The sequence below is a fragment of the Sinocyclocheilus anshuiensis genome, unplaced genomic scaffold (assembly GCF_001515605.1).
Source record: "Sinocyclocheilus anshuiensis isolate Anshui unplaced genomic scaffold, SAMN03320099.WGS_v1.1 scaffold274, whole genome shotgun sequence".
Classification (NCBI taxonomy): Eukaryota; Metazoa; Chordata; class Actinopteri; order Cypriniformes; family Cyprinidae; genus Sinocyclocheilus; species Sinocyclocheilus anshuiensis.
This window is the reverse complement of record NW_015547698.1, coordinates 2,655,611-2,677,049: the sequence shown is the minus strand read 5'-3', so window position 1 is coordinate 2,677,049 and position 21,439 is coordinate 2,655,611. Positions and strand designations below refer to the sequence as shown.

The 21,439-nt window shown below is 36.9% G+C and overlaps 2 protein-coding genes and 1 long non-coding RNA gene across 5 annotated transcripts in view; all 3 read left to right on the top strand.

Moving 5' to 3' along the window:
• Positions 1-12,581, top strand: part of abca1a (ATP-binding cassette, sub-family A (ABC1), member 1A) — a 38,263-nt gene extending 25,682 nt beyond the window's left edge. For 2 of the 3 annotated variants that reach the window (XM_016506640.1, XM_016506639.1), the window contains exons 29-52: positions 202-350; positions 443-567; positions 652-750; positions 1,428-1,617; positions 1,735-1,829; positions 1,933-1,965; positions 2,064-2,169; positions 2,300-2,374; positions 3,473-3,642; positions 3,731-3,908; positions 3,994-4,109; positions 4,433-4,577; positions 4,688-4,811; positions 5,416-5,545; positions 5,645-5,765; positions 6,364-6,384; positions 7,197-7,259; positions 7,396-7,502; positions 7,657-7,798; positions 7,891-8,025; positions 8,839-8,942; positions 9,019-9,111; positions 9,203-9,446; positions 10,980-12,581. In XM_016506640.1, coding sequence (XP_016362126.1) covers positions 202-350; positions 443-567; positions 652-750; positions 1,428-1,617; positions 1,735-1,829; positions 1,933-1,965; positions 2,064-2,169; positions 2,300-2,374; positions 3,473-3,642; positions 3,731-3,908; positions 3,994-4,109; positions 4,433-4,577; positions 4,688-4,811; positions 5,416-5,545; positions 5,645-5,765; positions 6,364-6,384; positions 7,197-7,259; positions 7,396-7,502; positions 7,657-7,798; positions 7,891-8,025; positions 8,839-8,942; positions 9,019-9,111; positions 9,203-9,446; positions 10,980-11,102 — 2,888 coding nt within the window. In that variant the 3' untranslated portion in view covers positions 11,103-12,581. The remainder of the gene's footprint in view (positions 1-201; positions 351-442; positions 568-651; positions 751-1,427; positions 1,618-1,734; positions 1,830-1,932; positions 1,966-2,063; positions 2,170-2,299; positions 2,375-3,472; positions 3,643-3,730; positions 3,909-3,993; positions 4,110-4,432; positions 4,578-4,687; positions 4,812-5,415; positions 5,546-5,644; positions 5,766-6,363; positions 6,385-7,196; positions 7,260-7,395; positions 7,503-7,656; positions 7,799-7,890; positions 8,026-8,838; positions 8,943-9,018; positions 9,112-9,202; positions 9,447-10,979) is intronic. The other variant, XM_016506641.1, reaches the window with a different exon arrangement.
• Positions 12,582-13,898: 1,317 nt separating this feature from the next.
• Positions 13,899-21,439, top strand: part of slc44a1a (solute carrier family 44 member 1a) — a 14,414-nt gene continuing 6,873 nt past the window's right edge. The window contains exons 1-5 of the mRNA XM_016506637.1: positions 13,899-14,363; positions 16,995-17,081; positions 17,443-17,585; positions 17,702-17,838; positions 17,928-18,021. Coding sequence (XP_016362123.1) covers positions 14,340-14,363; positions 16,995-17,081; positions 17,443-17,585; positions 17,702-17,838; positions 17,928-18,021 — 485 coding nt within the window. The 5' untranslated portion in view covers positions 13,899-14,339. The remainder of the gene's footprint in view (positions 14,364-16,994; positions 17,082-17,442; positions 17,586-17,701; positions 17,839-17,927; positions 18,022-21,439) is intronic.
• On the top strand, positions 19,238-20,535 carry LOC107703853 (uncharacterized). Its single transcript, XR_001635874.1, has 3 exons — positions 19,238-19,314; positions 19,911-19,997; positions 20,359-20,535. It is a non-coding gene; the product is annotated as an uncharacterized LOC107703853 (long non-coding RNA).

Genomic DNA, 21,439 nt, shown 5'->3' with positions numbered 1-21,439 from the left:
ATTTAGTTCAAACTGTCTGTTTCAATAAATCAGTTTGAAACTGATTCATTGATTCATTTGTTCATTAGTTTTATTACTATGTATTTTTATTTTGTATATGAATGAAAATACATTATTATTCCTTGTGCTTATTTACTGGGAGACATGAAATATGAAAAACATTATTACGAGTTTCATATTTGGTTACATGTGCACCTGCAGAATCTCGTGAGACGGACTGGCTAGGCGGCGCTGATGGTAAAGGTTCGTACCAGGTGAAGGGCTGGAGTCTGAAGAGACAGCAGTTTGTAGCTTTGCTCTGGAAACGCTTCCTGTACGCCCGACGCTCCCGGAAAGGTTTCTTTGCTCAGGTATGGTCTTCATATTATATTATACAGAGCATTTCTATGTTGTCTGTTTGCAGTTCCTAAAATGTAATGTCCTTAAAAACGCACATTTCCAGATTGTGCTTCCCGCTGTGTTCGTGTGCATTGCTCTGGTCTTCAGTCTCATTGTCCCTCCATTCGGAAAGTATCCCAGTCTCGCTCTGGAGCCCAGCATGTATGAGGAGCAGTTCTCCTTCATCAGGTACACGCTACCATCCACTCACTTGAGCCTGCACTTTAATTCCCGTGATTCTTTGAGAGTCTAATGATTGGTTTTTCACTACAGCAATGATGCGCCAGAGGACAGACACACAAACAAGTTACTTGAAGCTCTGATGGACAATCCGGCTTACAACGAACAATGCAAAAATGAGCAAAACACTGTGTAAGCCCTCAAAGCTTTTCCCCATATTGCTCTGTTGTAAATTAAAAATATTAATATAAAAATGTTAATGAAAACATTCACATCTAAAATATTCTTATGACAATCAACTATGAAAATTCCTGTAATAAAAAAAAATAACTTGATGGAAGCTTGTTTCCGCCACTAAATAAAAATAAAAAAGGTAATTGAAATTGATTTCAAGATATTTATGAAGTCAGAATTGCTTGATATAAAGTCACAATTCTGAGAAAAAAAATAGAAGTCAGAATTGCGCGTTTAAATGCAATTGTGATTTATAAAGTCAGAATTGTGAGATATAAACTCACAATTTTAATAAAATATTGGACTCTAAAACTCGCAATTGATATCTCACAATTCTGAGAAAAGAAGTCAGCATTGCGAGAAAAAAGTTAGAATTGCAAGATGTAAACTCTCGCAATTGCAAGTTTATATCCCACAATTCTGACTCTATAACTCGGAATTGCAATTTTTATATATTACGCAAATGTGAGAAAAAAGTTTGAATTGTAAGATAAAAAGTTGCAATTGCCTATTTTTTATTTTTTGTGGCGGAAACAGGCTCCCGTATATTTGAGTATCCAATAAGTTTTAAAAAATTTGGGGGAATTAAATGTGTGTGTGTGTGTGTGTGTGTGTGTGTGTGTGTGTGTGAGCAGTAGCAAATCATGTGCGATTAAAGATGGAGAGTGGATGGTTCCAGAGGTTCCTGAGACCGTTCAGGACATATTCCTAAAAGGGAACTGGAGTATGGAAAACCCATCGCCTCTGTGTGAGTGCAGTTGTGAAGGAAGGAAAAAGATGCTTCCAGAGTGTCCGCCAGGAGCAGGTGGTCTGCCACCGCCTCAGGTAGACATATTCACCAAATATTGTACTTCTATAACAATATTATTTAATATTACATAATTATGTTTCAACGACAGCATGACATTGTGTTCATTGAACTTCTCTTCTAATTTTCCTTAGATCAAAGTCACCGCTGATGAAACCTTGCAGAATCTGACAGGCAGAAACATTTCAGACTACTTGGTGAAAACATATGCACAGATTATTGGGAAAAGGTGAGTTAAACCAATCCAGAAATAAAGGCTTGCTTGTTAATCCTTTTTTTTTCATTCTCATGGCAGCACTTTAACTCTTTACTGGGTTGTTTTGTCTTTTCAGCTTGAAGAACAAGCTCTGGGTCAACGAATTCAGGTATACCTATCAGTTCAGATCTGGTATGATGAGGAAAGTAATAATAATCCAGTGGAAGAGCTGGGCCTCAAATCTCTTTCTCATTGGCTGTTTTACAGGTATGGTGGATTCTCATTGGGTGCGAGAAACTCACAGGCCCTCCCCTCTGGTGATGAGATCACTGATGCCATCTCTCACATTCGTAACCGCTTCAGTCTTCAAGCGGTATGTCACCTGCGTTACGTTTATGACTGATGTTTAAACACCAGCAAGGGCTCATAAACATGAAAGCAGTTGTTGCCAAATGTTTGGGATTTACCTGCCTTAACCCCGTTTTTAATTTTACAACCCGCAGGGAACCGCAGCTGACCGCTTTCTGGCAAGCCTGTCGACTTTTATCCGAGGTCTCGATACCAAGAACAATGTGAAGGTGAGTACACTGCATTCTGACTGGATGTATTTGCCTGACCATACAGACATACAGTACATGTCATGTTTGTCATAGTCATGATGAAAGCTTTATACAAGTTGTGAAATAAAGACAATACAAGACTTACAAGTGCTTGATTATGTAAATGCATATCTTAGCGCAGTTAATCCATCAATAGATTTCCTGGCAGTGAGTGTTAACACTATTTATGCACAGCTTTAGTAATTGTCCAGTAGAAAATCGGCTAAACTTAAGGCGCTATTATATAAATAGTTTTTTTGTCCCTGTTTTGGGTCTATAATGACTAATATTATTGATTTTTAAATAATAATAATATATAACTAACTATCTATATTATTTAATGAAGAACTACAAGTACATAAATAACTTACAATAATAATAAAATTATAAAATTGTATATATATATATGTGTGTGTGTGTGTGTATAAAATATTTGTATATTTCTAAAAATATAAAAATATTTAATATATATATATATATATAATTATTTTATCGTAAGTTATTTATATACTTGTAGTTCTTTAGATAATATAGATATTTATATATATATATATATAACATTTTTATATTTCAAAAAATATAAAAATATTTAATATATAATTATTTTATTGCAAGTTATTTATATACTTGTAGTTATTTAGATAATATAGATATTTAATTACAAATATATACACACACACACACAGTGTAATTGTTAGTGTAAGTTGTATATGCAATGCACTTGTAGTTATTATATTTGCATTATATATAATAAAGAACTACAAGTACATAAATGATAAAATGTAAAAAAATACATAAAAAATGTGTGTGTAAAAATGCAAAAAGAAAATACATGTATTCAGAGGTCTTAATGTCTTTTATATGAAAGTCTTTAAGAGATGGAGGCTGTTAGAGACTGACACAATGCTACGTTGTCACAGTCAGTTGAGGCCTAAGTTAATCTATTTTTGCAGATTGGACAGTCTATTATTATGCCAGAGCTCATAAACATTGCTGATTGCACAATGTCAAGGAGCTTTAAGGGCGTTTGTTGGTCTATAAGAGTGAGAAGAGTGACATGATTGTGTCCTATTGCAGATCTGGTTCAATAATAAGGGCTGGCACAGTATCGGAGGGTTCCTCAATGTCATGAACAATGCCGTCCTGCGTGCTAATCTGCCCCCCGGCCTGGATCGGTCTAAATTCGGCATCAAAGCGTTCAACCATCCACTCAACCTCACCAAAGAGCAGCTCTCACAGGTGGCGCTGTAAGTAACCATGAGCGCAGTTCATGCTCCACTCCATTTACCCAAACAGTCTTGATATCTCTGACCTTTGACCCCATCTGCTTCCCAGAATGACGACCTCAGTCGACGTGCTGGTGTCCATCTGTGTCATCTTCGCCATGTCCTTCGTCCCGGCCAGCTTTGTTGTGTTCCTCATCCAGGAGAGAGTGAATAAAGCCAAACACATGCAGTTCATCAGTGGAGTGCAGCCCTTCCTCTACTGGCTGGCCAACTTTGTGTGGGACATGGTGAGGATCTTGTAAAATGTTCTTACTCTAAATGTGTCAGTATCTGTTCAAATGCCATTTGACTGACTGCATCTTTGTCCTTCAGTGCAACTACATTGTCCCAGCGACGCTGGTCATCATCATCTTCGTCTGTTTCCAGCAAGAGGCCTACGTGTCCTCTACCAATCTTCCTGTTCTTGCCCTCCTGCTGTTGCTCTATGGGTAAGAGGCAAAAAATCTGTCTAGTAGCCCTTACTATGTAGTATACACTACTTTTATTCAGCAAAGATACATTAGATTGATCAAAAGTGTCAGAAAAGACATTTATAATGTTACAAAAGATTTCTATTTAAAAAAATTGTCTTTTGAATTTTCTGTATTTTTGATCAAACAAATGCAGCCTTGCTGAGCATAGGAGACTTCTTTAGAAAAATCTTACCGACCCCAAACTTTAGCAGACTTTTATAGACTACATGTATGATATCTCCAAAAATATGTCACTATATGAAAGCATTGGCCATGTGCATTTCTTTGTGTCCGTCTAGGTGGTCCATAACACCCCTGATGTACCCAGCATCATTCTTCTTTAAGATTCCCAGTACAGCGTATGTGGTTTTGACCAGCGTTAACATCCTCATTGGGATAAATGGCAGTGTGTCCACGTTTGTCCTGGAGCTTTTCGGCAGCAACGTAAGTTCATATTTCACAGCTGTGCTTGATTATACGTCTTATAAGTAATGTAATCTAACTCAAAAGAAACCCTAAATGAACTGTGGCTGTTTCTCCTCATTGTTTTCCAGGAGATTGGTGGCATCAATGACATCTTGAAGAACGTGTTCCTGATCTTCCCTCACTTCTGTCTGGGCAGAGGTCTGATTGACATGGTGAAGAACCAAGCTATGGCTGATGCTCTGGAGAGATTTGGTGTGTACCATTCTCACAAATACACTATTCAAAATAGCTAATCAAATCCTAATTGAAATGTTCTTTTTAGAATGGTCATTTAGAATTTCCACCCTACCGAACAGGGAGTTGAAAGTGTTTTTCCCCAGATATTGTTTAAATAATTGGTGATGTTGATTTGGTTAGGGGCCCCGGGTCAAAGTGACATCTAGTTGTGGACATAACATGTCCTGGATTATTTCCATGGAAATGCATTAGGACTGTAGCTGCTCAAACATGTTTTCCTCTGAACATAATAACATTCTAAGAAAGACATCAGGGCCGATTGAAGCAAAATTGAGTCTGTAGACCTTGGCTTGTTTCCAAAACCTAGTGATGTGCCTACGTAGGCAAGGATTTCAAAAGCATTTTTAACATAAATTCATTCAGTACCGAAAAATATTGATACAAATAGTTCAGTCTAATTAAACTCTGACTGAAAATTGAAAATATTTAACCCATATTTGTGTGTTCTGTGTATTTTTATGCTTGTTAGAGTATTATGTCTTTACCTCAGCCATTTAAATCAGTTGTGCATGAACTCTGGGTCTGCAACTTCTGACATGTTGTTTCTGAATGTTTTCAGGTGAGAATCGATTCCGCTCTCCTCTGGCGTGGGACATGGTGGGCAAGAATCTCTTTGCCATGGCCGTAGAGGGCGTGATTTTCTTCTGCATCACCGTCCTTATCCAGTACCGTTTCTGCGTCAAGGCCAGGTGATGATCCTTTCATGCCTCACTATGCAAAACATTTTTAAAAACAAGTAAAAACTGTTTTAAATGCATGTAATAAATGATCTGTTTTGGTATTAATAGGCCGGTCAGCACTAAGTTGAAGCCGATCGGAGAGGAGGATGAGGATGTGGCCAGAGAGAGGCAGAGGATCTTAAGCGGAGGAGGACACACTGATATCCTGGAGCTCAAACAGCTCACCAAGGTGTGTTCTATATATATATTTTTTATATATTTATTTTATTACAGTTAATGCATGTGTGTGTGTGTGTTTGTGTGTGTATAGTATTAGTGTTATTAATTGATGAATTAATTTATAGCAGAATCCATGTACATGGAGATTCATTCATTATATGTGAAATAAAAAAGTTAAAATATTAATAAATTCTAAAATAACTGTAAATATTATTTTCTAGATTTTCTATATTATTTTATTACAGTATCTATCTATCTATCTATTTATCTGTAAGTGGTGTGTGGTGGTGTTCTGAAATGAGGAGGCAAAGTTTTTGTTTTTTTTTATCAAATGTAAATTCATGTCCCAGTCACATTTTCTTGGTTAAATAAAAATTATTTACACTATCAGAAAAAGAAAAAAAAAATTTTATATTAACAATGTAATCGATATTCCGTTTAATAAAGCCAAGTATGAATCTCATCAAGTTAGTGTTTTTAAGCATTTTACATTTATTCCAAAATAATAACTCAAGGCAGTAACAATTTAAATAATATATTCTATTTGTGAACTTATGTTCAGCTATTCTTTTTAATAGTTACCTTTTAACTATTTTTGAATTTTTCAGATCTTCAGTCATCAAAGCTTGGTAAATATTGGTCACAGACACGGATATTTACTCTAAATTTCACCAAGCTGATTACTCACTAAAAACTCACACAGAACATGTTTTTATGCCAACAAAGTGCTTATATCTAAGTGTGTGAGTTGTTTATTTACTTTTTAAATTAGTATTCACATTAATGCCATATTGTGCATTCAGACTGTTTCGTGAACGCAGAATGTGCACGAACACGAGACGGGATTTATCACATGAACCAATCACAGCCGAACATAACCAGTCAGATCCAATCATATCATGATGGAGGCATTTCCTCCTCTCACGTGATTTTCCCCCATTCATTCTCAATTACCCCCCCACCAAACTCACGGCACGCTTTAAGGGGTCTGTTAAAACTCAATGGGCTCAGGGGAGGCGAGAGAGACGCGGACTCCTGCTGTAACTCTACCTGCTGGTGTCACTGTTGGACAATGTTTCTTTAGAAAAACGAGTGATTTATACACTTTTTAATGTTATATTTTGTAATATTTGCGTTGTTTTGTTTTTGTACTACAAATGTTTTCTCATCCAATATTTTGAGGAGGCATTGCCTCCCATAGGAAACGCCCCTATATATATATATAGCAGATTCCGTCTACATACAGTTTAATTTATTATATGTATATGTTAAATAAATAAAACATAAATAATCATAAATTATATACACAATTCATATATATTAATAAATACATTTGTAATTATATATATATGTGTGTGTATGTATGTGTATATATACATATATATCTCAGTGTTGTTGTTCTGTTATAATAATATATATAATAATATTTCTCATTCTGCAGGTTTATAAGCAAAAGCAGAAGCCAGCTGTAGACAGACTGTGTGTGGGCATCCCACCAGGAGAGGTGAGATCAGCTATCTGTCTTCTTAGTAAATAAACAATAGTTTTTTTGGTTTGTTTGTTTAGTTCAGCCTGGTCTTGTATGATTAGAATAAACTGATGCTGATTAGGGTTTTGATGATATTATGTTCTTTTGTCAGTGTTTTGGGTTGCTCGGCGTGAACGGAGCTGGAAAGACAAGCACCTTCAAAATGCTCACAGGAGATTCTGTTGTCACTAGCGGAGAGGCCTACTTGGCAGGAAAGAGGTACAAAAATTAAAACAGTAATACTTTAAACACATGAGTTTTTGTGACTTAGAGGTCATTGATATGCTAGTGCAACCCTAAAAAACAACTTACATAACATTTCAAAAATGACCCTTTTCATAATAGTACCAAACTCTTGGCTTGTTTTCTGCAGCGTGCTGACAGAGATCGATGAAGTGCATCAGAATATGGGCTACTGTCCGCAGTTTGATGCCATCAGTGATCTGCTGACTGGCCGAGAACATTTGGAGTTTTACGCCATTCTGCGGGGCATCCCAGAGAAGGAAGTGTGCGAGGTCGGTTATTAGCTGCCATTGATAGGGAAAGTCTGAGTACTAATGTCGCAGCTGATTATCGAGGGATCTGATTGGTTGCTTGTTGGTTGCAGGTGGCAGATTGGGGCATTCGTAAACTGGGCCTGATGAAGTATGTAGACAAAGCAGCAGGAAGCTACAGCGGGGGAAACATGAGGAAGCTCTCCACCGCTATGGCGCTCATCGGAGGACCGCCAGTGGTGTTCTTGGTGAGTGTGCAACTAACTTTATGATCATTTATTCAAATAGTGCATCACAATCCAAAAATGCATCACAGGTTTGTATTGATTGTTATGCAGAGCAGGGAAAAACAATGCTACGTGTAAATAATAAATTGCAAATGCATAAACGGCATAATAAAATACAAATGCAGCTATACAATTGTGCATAGTTATCAAAGTCAAGCAAAATAAATAAAATCTAAAAAAATATATTAAAAGCTAAATAAAATAAAAAATATTATCAGAATTTAAAAGAAAGGAAAAAACACTTGCTGTTCACATGAATGAAGGCATATAATAAATGTTATGCCAACCACAGTGTGCTTTGTGAGGTGAATTATTGGTATTAACAATCATACTGAAGCAAAACCAGAGCAAAACCTATACCTAGTTATTGTACTGAATTCAAAACAGACTCAAAACCACCAAAAATTATACTCTTACTCTTAAAAACCCCCAAAACACTGCATACAGGTCTATATAGGTCATCTGCAATTCATGAAAAGATCTGCACTTGTGTAACAGTCATCAGATCGGCTGCTTGGCAGACCTCATTTTCCTAGAACAAAAGCGACACCCACGCGGCCTTTGGCTCTTGCCACATTTTTAATACACTGTAAAGTGTTTAATTCCCAAGGAACCAGCAGTTAAAGCGAGGCAGCGCAGCGCTCCACTTTCCTGAAGGCCGTCAGTCAGAGTGGAGGAACATGATCACGCTCTTCCCACTCTTTATGGTGTTCTGCTTGTGTTTCCTGCTGAATTTGTGGGCAACGGTTAACCTGGCTGTTGCTGTGGTTACAGGACGAACCCACCACTGGGATGGACCCCAAAGCCCGGCGGGCCCTGTGGAACTGCATCCTCAGCATCATTAAAGAGGGACGCTCGGTCGTCCTGACCTCACACAGGTGAGAGAGCCTCAGTCAGTGTGGTTTATTCTTGTGATCTGACTTCTTTGCATGACTTTGCTGTGTTTTTCTGCAGTATGGAGGAGTGTGAAGCGCTCTGCACTCGTATGGCCATCATGGTGAACGGCAGGTTCCGCTGCCTGGGCAGTGTGCAGCACTTAAAGAACAAGTAAGAGGTTAAACATCAGGATTTTGAATCATTCAAGTGAATCGACTCTTTTGAATCAGTTCGCTGAAGCCTTTTGCTGTGGCTGTTCCAGGTTCGGTGACGGGTACACCATCATCCTGCGGGTGGCGGGGGCCGATCCTCAGCTGCAGCCGGTGATGGAGTTCATCGAGCGGGAGCTGCCGGGAAGCACGCTGAAGGAGAAGCACAGGAACATGCTGCAGTACCAGCTGCCCTCGTCGCTGACATCCCTCGCCCGCATCTTCAACATCCTCTCCAAGAACAAAGAGCAGCTCCACATCGAGGACTACTCCGTCTCACAGACCACTTTAGACCAAGTAAGTGCGCATCAAGATTTTTTCTGTCATATTCAATGCCATTCAGATTTAAAAGTGCCACTGTTTGCAATACGTAATTGTTGGAGTCAGAAAACACACAAATATTCCAAAAACTACTACACTGCTGTGCAATTATTATTTTTTTTTTTTAAAGAAATCCATTGGATTTCACAAGGACACATTAAATTGATCAAAAGTGACACCTATAATGTTACAAAAGATTTCTATTTCAAATAAATGCTGTTCTTTTGAACTTTCTATTCATCAGAAAATCCTGAATAAAGCAAGTATCACGGTTTACACAAAAATATGAAGCAGCACAACTGTTTTCGACATTGATAATAATGAGAAATGTCTCTTGAGCAGCAAATCAGTATATTAGAATGATTTCTGAAGGATCATGTGACACTGAAGACTGGAGTAATGATGCTGAAAATTCAGCTTTGATCACAGGAATAAATTACATTTTACAATATATTACAATAGAAAACAGTTATTTTAAATTGTAATAATATTAGGAAAATTTAACTAAACTATTTTAAAACTAAGTTATTTTCAATTGTAATAATATTTCAATATTTCGTAATATTACTGTTATAATAAGCAAAAATAAGCATAATTTAAATTGTAATATTTTAATATTTCATAATACTGTTATAATAAGCAAAAATTTAATTTTAAATTGCAATAATATTTCATAATATTACTGTATTTTTTATCAAATAAACTCATAAAATGCTTGGTGAGCATAAAAGACAAAAATCTTACTGGCTCCCAACTTTTGAGTGTTAGTGTAAATAAAACACAAAAAATGGAAGAACAAAAACTACAAATGTGCAGTAAAATGCAAACAAAAATGCAAAATTACAAATAAGATTTCAAGACTAATGAAAATATATTACAATAGAAAACAGTTATTTTAAATTGTAATAATATTAGGAAAACATTTAATGAAACTATTTTAAAACTAAATTATTTTAAATTGTGATAATATTTCGTAATATTACTGTTATAATAAGCAAAAATTTCATTAAGCAAAAAATTAAGCAGAAACGCTATTATATAATTATTTTAAATTGTAATATTTTAAAATAAATCAGCAACAATTCAAATAAGGAAAAAAAATAAACAAAACAGCTGTTATAAAATTAAGTCATTTTAAATTGCAATAATATTTCAATATATATTTCATTATATTACTGTTATAATAAGCAAAAATGTCATTAAGCAGAAACGCTATTATATAATTAATTTAAATTGTAATATTTTAATATTTCATAAAATTACTGTTATAATAAGCAAAAATTTAATTAAGCATAAAAGCATAAAAGACTTATTTTAAAAACATGAAAAAATCTTACTGACTCCAAACTTTTGAGTGTTAGTGTAAACAAAACAAAAAAAATGGAAGAAAGAACAAAAACTACAAATTTGCAGTAAAATGCAAACAAAAATGCTAAATTACAAATAAGATTTCAAGACTATGTAAACGCCATTGGTTGAGACTTATATTTGTTTGTCTGTTCATTTCAGGTATTTGTCAATTTTGCCAAGGACCAAAGTGACGAGGACATTAACAAAAATGATGCCGTTGTGGACATTTCTCACCTGAACGCCTTCCTCGTAGACGAGAAGGCCAAAGAGACTGTGGTGTGATCCGCCATTCAATGGATACAAAAATCCACCTTCACGGGACTATGTCGTTTTTTTTTGTACTACTCTTTTTAGTTTTTTTTGTTCAATTTCAGCTGTGTGTGTTTGTGCCCACAAGAGGGCGCTGGACCTGAAACACACTACTGAAACAAACAATGCAAATCAATGCAAAAAAGACTGAAGTAAAACAAACACCGATGACAGCGAGGCCGAGCCTGGTGCTTGTCGCCCCGTCGCGGTGAACGTGAGGAAACTTGAAGCTGTTCGCTCCACTAGCGGTGAATGTTTGATTGACAAGACGTCTGCGAAAACATCATTCAGACACTGCCAATGAGATGTCGAATTCATCTCCTCATTTAGCACAGGCTTCAAACTTTGCATTCCAGCAGCTACTCTAAGTCTTTGTACTTTACTTTTTTAGACATGCATAGAACTATACTCAAATGATATTTTGATGCAATGATGTGCAATGTATTACTATTGTTATTGTCAAGTGTTTGAAAGTGTCGTGCCTTGAAACAACACTCCGCTAATGGACTCGAAGTGTGGAGCACACACTGTCATCAAAGCTACAGTGATATTTACATCTACTGTGAAGACGGAGCGGATGACTTTAGAAGTTAATTGCATGCTTTACATGGATGCCATGTTTAGGACGCCATTGTAAGCTCAAGCATGCTCTAGCTTTGTTATCCTGAAGTATTTCTGCGTGGGTTTCAACAGATGTTCGCTGATCTTGAGGCGAGTTTGGTGGGACTTCGCTGGGAGATTCGTAGTTGTTTTTGTGTCCAAAACGGCCCGAAGCGGAGGCGAGTTCATATTGTGTGAAACTGTACAGAAACAAATCATTTCCGTGCCAAACCAGGTCAAGTGGTTTAAAACCATTGTTGGATATTAGTGGCTCTCAGCAGGCTACTAAATGTTACATTTTTGTTGTTGTTGTTGTTGTCTACACTGTGCGATTACAGTAAGGCCTTGAGAGACGACAGCTACCGTTTTTTTCTTAGAAATTACATTCATAGGCCTCTGGTACAGGAGTTAATATCTCAGGATGTGCCTCCTTATACTAAATGCTTATGTTTAATTTATTATACCACTTTTATGATCTCAACCAATGGCACCGTTGTTGTTCGCCAGCAGCGTGAAGTGACCAAAAGCAATGAGGTGCTACCGATTGAGTTTATTTTTTTATCATGAGGTGCTTTTTAGTCAGACACCCTCAGAAATTAAGCAACAATCCCTGCTGCCATTGAATGACGTGGAAGAAGAAGAAGAAGAAGAAGAAGAAACAAAGTATTGTCTTTGGTCCAAAACTGAAGCACTTTATAATGTTAAACTGGTCTTGACATTCATAATTCACAAACAGGACATTTTGTGTTTAACAAAAGGTTAATAGATCATTTTAGATGTCCCACCGTGGCCATTATTTTCTGTTACAATGTATGTGTTTACATTTTAAATATTAAAAAGCTATTTCAGTCACTCTTGTGCCCTTTTTCTGTTCTGTTCAGGTGCTGTGTGTAAGTTCTTAACTGTGAGTAGCAGAAAAAAAGAATTGCAGTAAATAAATAATAGTAAAAAATAAAAAAGACAAACTTACTGGTGATAGATATGTAGACTTGATTTTATATGCATTAATAATATATGAACAATTGAAAGAAAAAGAAAAAAAAAAGTAACCGGGTTTAGAAACATGCAAAAAAAAAAACAGGCCGCTCTCTGAATCATTTTTTTTCCACGTAAACAAAACTTTTTTGGGGCGTTTTTTCAAAAACAGGTTTAATGTTAACATTTAATGTTACCCTAGAAGCGGCGTTAGACATAATAGATTGATATTTCATGCTACAACGTTAATCTCGTTTTCCAAGTGAATGCGTATGAGCGCTGTTTCCTGTGCGTTGCTGTGGCGGGGATGTAGCTCAGTGGTAGAACGCATGCTTTGCATGTATGACGCCGCGGGTTCAATCCCTGGCATCTGCACTTTGACACTTAGATTGTCTTGCAAAGTTTTTGGATTCTTACCACGAAGGAAACAATGGACTTTAACAAAATAATCTGTAGCTTTAGATAACACTACCGTTTTATGATTTTACGATTTTCACCATTTTATCTCTGCGCCTAAAGCATGTCCACTGGAACTCCATAATGTGACAATGGTGACAATGTGATCGCACTACTTATTTATTCTCGCTAGAAGGTGCTAAAGTAAACGAGCTCAATAGTCCGAATCACTGTAGCGAATCGGTTCGTTCGAACGGTTCGTTTCAATTAACCTCTTCACCGATTCTTTCCAGGTAAGTGTTCGCAGTATCCTCGGCGGCATTTTAATTTACGTTTAATGTTTTATTTTTTATTAACCACTGTTGTCGATTAGGTTATCATAGATCACGGTCGTTTATTGTAACATTTTTTGTCAACAACGTAATTTCCAATATTATTTGTAATGTTATTCAATCCATATTATATATCAAAATGATTCTCAATGACGTTAGCAACAAAGTTTCCAATATTGTAGCTTTCTCCTAAACAACGTCTATCGCAGTTAACACTAAAATAAGATCAAAACAAGATCAATCCCTTGCAGTCGAGTGATTCCTTGAATCATATTAACCGAATCATTACAAAAGAATCTGTTCAAAAGACATAACGCCAAAGTCCCTTTAAGGGTATTCCATAGTCTTTAATAAAGCATAACAAACGTGAAACGTGTTCCTAATATTAATCTATCTTCGAGTATGGACAGTCAGACTCCAGTAGCTCTCGAAAATGAACTGGAGTGTGAAATATCTGATTGGGTTCTCTCGCTCACACACACACACACACATACACAGATTGCTAAGCTAAGCTAACGGAACTCGGTCCGGTCCGGTAAAGGAGGAGGAGGAGGAAGAAGAGGAGGAGGAAGAAGAGGAGGAGGAAGAAGAGGAGGAGGAGGACAGGACAGCTCCGCCTTCACCTTGTCACGGAATTCGCGAGGGAGAATTACAGCACGTCAGATCCTGAAAAAACAGATCCTAATCCATTTACTAACACTAGCGGCTCGAGCGAGTTTTATATTCATGCGTGATTCCATAGCGGACGCGTCTTTGTTTCTAAGGGCATTTGTACGTGTTTATTACCAATGTGCAACTTTTACACTCCAGTCTACCGAAATTGCTGCAGGACACGTTGATCGCGCTGCTGCCAACTCCCTGATTTAGCTCTGTTTGTGTGTTTGTGAGTCTCATCAGCTCGGGAATTATGGGATGCTGCGGTAGCACACAGGTAAGACATCATAAAACACAACACGGCGTAAATGCATGCTGTTTGACATCTGGAAACTTTTTGACTCGAACGCCTACATGCGCTGCATGAAGTTATGAGCGCAAACACTCATATCACAGTCACTCATATGCAAGCTAGGGTCTTGTAGATTAATAAAACGGAAGGTCTGTGTAATTTATAACGGGAGCTATTGAGCCAATCGCCTTTATTGCATCTAAATAATGATAAATCGATGCAAAGCTTTGTTTGTGAGCAGTGTAAAGCTCATTTCCGGTGTTGTGCCCATTTTCGACTCCTTGCCAAATTATTACCCCCCTCGTTGAAATCGATACCTGATTGCCTAATCCTAACCCGTCCCCCACACCTAACCCTAAACCTACCAATACTAGGGGGGTAATAATCTGGCGGGGGTCAGAATTGGGCCCAACACCTGGAGAACGAGTCGGGTGTGTTCAGACAGTCCCATTCATTCACTGCGGTGTTTTCATTGTTTTATTCGTGCTCTGTGCAACTTTTCCCAAGAACAAGATTTTAGGATTTAAAACGATTAAAATAGTTATCGTGACTTAAAATAAAGCTAAAATAAAATATAAATATTAGCTGGAAAACTTTAGAATAAATATATAAATAAATAAAAAACTTAAACGAAAATTCGAAATGTTACCTTTGCAACTAACTGAAATAAAATAAGTTGAATGAGTACTAAACAGGTTAAAATAAAAATAAATAAATGTGTGTGTGTGTGTGTGTGTGTGAAGACCTGATTATTTCAGGGGCCTTTTCACAAGTCCATTGTTTTTGAATTTTTGTGTTACTTCTGCTATATTTTCACACTTAAAACAATAATTTGGTATTCCTCTTGTACCATTGTCCTCTTTTATGCTAAGAAATAATTCGCCTGACAGTTCTCTCTCAAGTGGTTTCATTGTTGTCAGCATTAAGTCTGAGTATGATTCAGTGGGCCATATAACACTTCATTATCAAGAAATTACTTACCTTTAACCGTTTTGGTTCAACATACTTACCTGTTGATCAATACTTGCCTTAACCTTACACCAGATTTTTTTTATTTTTTTTTATTTGTATTTAGTAACTTTCAGGAGGGTGTACTCATTTTTGCAACACAACATTTTATCACTTTGATAAGAAAATGGTATTTTCTTGAATAATTTTAACATTCTTCTTTGGTAACTGATCAAGCAGACTTGCTAGAATAGTATATCTAAAAAAAAACATAATATGTCTTCTAAGCAAAGAGTAATTGCTGAATTTGTTTAGTTTCAGAGGGGGTGTACTCGTTTATGCTGTGCACTGTATATGTGTGTATATATATATACACACACACACACACACACATTTTCCGGGGGGGATTTCCCCCCCTCTGGTCTATGCATCCCTGCCTCTGTTGAATTATTTTTATCCCCGGTGTGGGATAAAAACATCCCGCGAACCCGCTCCGACGTCCCGATCTAAATCAAATGATTCGCAATAAGTGCGTTGAAGTCCCGATCTGAATCAAATGATTCGTGATACGCGATCCGATTGGAGCGCTTCGAAACGTCATTTTGCGACGCAATGGTTTAACCGATTCGGAGTTTCAAAAAGCTCCGTTGTGTTCTTTGCTCGCTTTCTCTATAATTTATTCGTTGTTTGAATAGCTGTGGAAATGAAATCATTACAATTAATAGGCCTAACGTACAATGTTTTTTATTAAACTGTGATCACGTTAAATACAGTTTCTGTCGTATTAAAAACATTTCATAAAAAGTTTTCAAAAGCATCCCCCCCTCTGGTTTTTTCACAAATCGCACCCTGTAATATACATACATATGTATTTCTATCATGAGAACTCTGAAGATTTTAGCATGGTAATGGATATGACAATGTAAATGTATTTGGTCTTGGCGGAATAGATTTGCTACGCTGCTGCTGCTGAATTGCTGTTGGTTATTGCTGTATTTGTAGATTATTGCTGCTGCTGCTGCAAGCAAGTACAGGAACTTGCTGCTGCCAATACATAAGTCGATATGGTGCTGTGAGTATTTACTGCTGCTGCACAAATGGCATATAAAATAACCCGTAGCAGATCTATACAGGTGGAGCTGGGGAAGGTGGGGGGTTTCAGAGGAACTCTAAAGCGCGTTGCAATGCTCAAGCGAATGCTAATCAGCCATTTAAATGTAAGGCAAGAAGCTCATTGGCTGCGTATGCAACATGAACCAATCAGCTTCTGACAAGTCATTTAATGCTAAGAATATCATCAGTTATGTTAAGGACCCATCAGCCTGCGCCATCTAGAGTTTCATGACATAACTTGGTGTATATATAGATATAGATATATAGATATATATAGGTCAATTCAAAATACTAACTTATCATAGTATTTAAATAATACTAAAATGACACTGCTAGTCTCAATGTCTTTTTTAGGTTTTCATTATTTTAATTACATACTTTTTTGTAGTTTACTTAGCTAGTTATGTGATGTGACAAATTAATATACAGTAATTAGAAAATGTTACTAGATCCTCAAAAAAAAAATTATTTATGCATGTAGTTATTTATTTAGCTATTTAAGTTAAAAGAGAGTTTGTGTGTGTCATGTCAACTATGTCAACTTCCCCTTTACAGAAGACCCGCGAGTGGAAACCCTTAGAGCAGAGGACGTGCACAGATATCCCATGGCTGCTCCTGTTCATCCTCTTCAATGTCGGCATGGTAGGAAAACAGACATGTGAAATGAATATAAAGAAATAAAATTCAAAAAAAAAAAAAAAGCAACTATTGGACACAATTGCCAATCCAAAAACATTAAGTATGAATAATATTTGTTATTAGTTTAAACAATATTATTATCATTTTCTGGTGTTATTTTCTTATTGTAGTCATAAGTGTTTAAGTGAAATGTATTTAATTAATTGGTTCAACTTAAGTACTTCATGCTGTCTGTTTTTATATGGTAAAAATGCCCTCTCATATAAGTAAACAATGCACCTGAAATCAGTTCCAGGGGGCAAATATTGCCCATCAATAATTTCTGCCACCGTGTCCTGATCATCATCTTGTGTTTCTATGGCAGCTCTGCATCTGTGGCTTCGCCATAGCGACAGGGGCCGCCTCCAGACTCATATCAGGGTACGACAGCTACGGGAACACCTGCGGTCAGAAGAACGCCAAAATCCCAGGAATAGATCTCAGCGGCCGCGACCACACCTCCAGAAAGTGTGTGAGAGCACGCTGAAACAGAGCTGCTTCCTTTGCAGATCTTTAGATTGACGAGTGATTCAGGAAGATTTTACAGGTGTTGAGTGACAATTTGTTCAATGGTTCTGTCACAGGTATGTGTTTTTCCTGGACCCCTGTAACATCGACATACTGAGAAGAAAGATTAAATCTGTGGCTCTGTGCGTCTCAAAGTGTCCAGACGCCGAGCTGAAGACTTATGAGGATCTCACAAAGTTCTCCACGGCTAACGGTGAGCTCAGTGCTGTGGTGTACAGCTGAATGTCCGGAAATGTGATTTATGCCTAATTGTGTTTTGTTTTTCTGTATTGTTGTCTCTAGGATCTGATTTGTGCTCTTATGATGTCCAGCCAGACACTTATTCATCTCACCGTAATCAAACAACAAAATGTCCTACACTTCCTGTCCATCCAAGGTAGAAACTTAAATGATCGCTTAAGTTTTGTTGCTTTTAGTCCATGTGTGTTAGCTTTGAAGTCATTTTTATGCTAATTTGGTATTCCTCTTGTACCATTGTCCTCTTTTATGCTAAGAAATAATTCGCCTGACAGTTCTCTCTCAAGTGGTTTCATTGTTGTCAGCATTAAGTCTGAGTATGATTCAGTGGGCCATATAACACTTCATTATCAAGAAATTACTTACCTTTAACCGTTTTGGTTCAACATACTTACCTGTTGATCAATACTTGCCTTAACCTTACACCAGATTTTTTTTATTTTTTTTTATTTGTATTTAGTAACTTTCAGGAGGGTGTACTCATTTTTGCAACACAACATTTTATCACTTTGATAAGAAAATGGTATTTTCTTGAATAATTTTAACATTCTTCTTTGGTAACTGATCAAGCAGACTTGCTAGAATAGTATATCTAAAAAAAAACATAATATGTCTTCTAAGCAAAGAGTAATTGCTGAATTTGTTTAGTTTCAGAGGGGGTGTACTCGTTTATGCTGTGCACTGTATATGTGTGTATATATATACACACACACACACACACACACACACACACACACACACACACACACACACACAGGGGGAGGGGATTTCCCCCCCTCTGGTCTATGCATCCCTGCCTCTGTTTAATTCTTTTTATCCCCGGTGTGGGATAAAAACATCCCGCGAACCCGCTCCGACGTCCCGATCTAAATCAAATGATTCGCAATAAGTGCGTTGAAGTCCCGATCTGAATCAAATGATTCGTGATACGCGATCCGATTGGAGCGCTTCGAAACGTCATTTTGCGACGCAATGGTTTAACCGATTCGGAGTTTCAAAAAGCTCCGTTGTGTTCTTTGCTCGCTTTCTCTATAATTTATTCGTTGTTTGAATAGCTGTGGAAATGAAATCATTACAATTAATAGGCCTAACGTACAATGTTTTTTATTAAACTGTGATCACGTTAAATACAGTTTCTGTCGTATTAAAAACATTTCATAAAAAGTTTTCAAAAGCATCCCCCCCTCTGGTTTTTTCACAAATCGCACCCTGTAATATACATACATATGTATTTCTATCATGAGAACTCTGAAGATTTTAGCATGGTAATGGATATGACAATGTAAATGTATTTGGTCTTGGCGGAATAGATTTGCTACGCTGCTGCTGCTGAATTGCTGTTGGTTATTGCTGTATTTGTAGATTATTGCTGCTGCTGCTGCAAGCAAGTACAGGAACTTGCTGCTGCCAATACATAAGTCGATATGGTGCTGTGAGTATTTACTGCTGCTGCACAAATGGCATATAAAATAACCCGTAGCAGATCTATACAGGTGGAGCTGGGGAAGGTGGGGGGTTTCAGAGGAACTCTAAAGCGCGTTGCAATGCTCAAGCGAATGCTAATCAGCCATTTAAATGTAAGGCAAGAAGCTCATTGGCTGCGTATGCAACATGAACCAATCAGCTTGTGACAAGTCATTTAATGCTAATAATATCATCAGTTATGTTAAGGACCCATCAGCCTGCGCCATCTAGAGTTTCATGACATAACTTGGTGTATATATAGATATAGATATATAGATATATATAGGTCAATTCAAAATACTAACTTATCATAGTATTTAAATAATACTAAAATGACACTGCTAGTCTCAATGTCTTTTTTAGGTTTTCATTATTTTAATTACATACTTTTTTGTAGTTTACTTAGCTAGTTATGTGATGTGACAAATTAATATACAGTAATTAGAAAATGTTACTAGATCCTCAAAAAAAAAATTATTTATGCATGTAGTTATTTATTTAGCTATTTAAGTTAAAAGAGAGTTTGTGTGTGTCATGTCAACTATGTCAACTTCCCCTTTACAGAAGACCCGCGAGTGGAAACCCTTAGAGCAGAGGACGTGCACAGATATCCCATGGCTGCTCCTGTTCATCCTCTTCAATGTCGGCATGGTAGGAAAACAGACATGTGAAATGAATATAAAGAAATAAAATTCAAAAAAAAAAAAAAAGCAACTATTGGACACAATTGCCAATCCAAAAACATTAAGTATGAATAATATTTGTTATTAGTTTAAACAATATTATTATCATTTTCTGGTGTTATTTTCTTATTGTAGTCATAAGTGTTTAAGTGAAATGTATTTAATTAATTGGTTCAACTTAAGTACTTCATGCTGTCTGTTTTTATATGGTAAAAATGCCAAGTAAACAAAGTAAACAATGCACCTGAAATCAGTTCCAGGGGGCAAATATTGCCCATCAATAATTTCTGCCTGATCATCCTGATCATCATCTTGTGTTTCTATGGCAGCTCTGCATCTGTGGCTTCGCCATAGCGACAGGGGCCGCCTCCAGACTCATATCAGGGTACGACAGCTACGGGAACACCTGCGGTCAGAAGAACGCCAAAATCCCAGGAATAGAGCTCAGCGGCCGCGACCACACCTCCAGAAAGTGTGTGAGAACGAGCGGAAACACAGCTGCCTCCTCTGTAGACTGGCAAGGAGGGTTTTACAGGTGTTGAGTGACAGTTTGTTCAATGGTTCTGTATGTGTTTTGTGTTTTTCCTGGACCCCTGTAACATCGACATACTGAGAAGAAAGATTAAATCTGTGGCTTCTCAAAGTGCAAAGTGTCCAGACGCCGAGCTGAAGACTTATGAGGATCTCACAAAGTTCTCCACGGCTAACGGTGAGCTCAGTGCTGTGGTGTACAGCTGAATGTCCGGAAATGTGATTTATGCCTAATTGTGTTTTGTTTTTCTGTATTGTTGTCTCTAGGATCTGATTTGTGCTCTTATGATGTCCAGCCAGACACTTATTCATCTCACCGTAATCGAACAACAAAATGTCCTACACTTCCTGTCCATCCAAGGTAGAAACTTAAAAGATCGCTTAAGTTTTGTTGCTTTTAGTCCATGTGTGTTAGCTTTGAAGTCATTTTTATGCTAAAAATTGACTAAACTAGTGTAGTTATGCACTACTTTTCAAAAGTATGTTTTTGAAAGCCACTTTCTTCAATTATTTGATCATAAATACAGTGAAAATTGTGAAATATTATTGCAATTTAAAATAACTGCTTTCTATGTGAATATATTTTAAAATGTAATTTATTCCTGTGATCAAAGCTGAATTTTCAGCATCATTACTGCAGTCTTCAGTGTCACATGATCCTTCAGAAATTTATATGCTCTGATATGCTGATTTGATGCTCAAGAAACATTTCTGATTATTATCAATGTTGAAAACAGCTGTGCTGCTTCATATTTTTGTGGAAGCAGTGAAATAGTATTCATATATTTATGAATCTCTAACTATTAGGCCACGACTGCTGTGTGTGTGTGTGTGTGTGTGTGTGTGTGTGTGTGTGTGTGTGTGTGTGTGTGTGTGTGT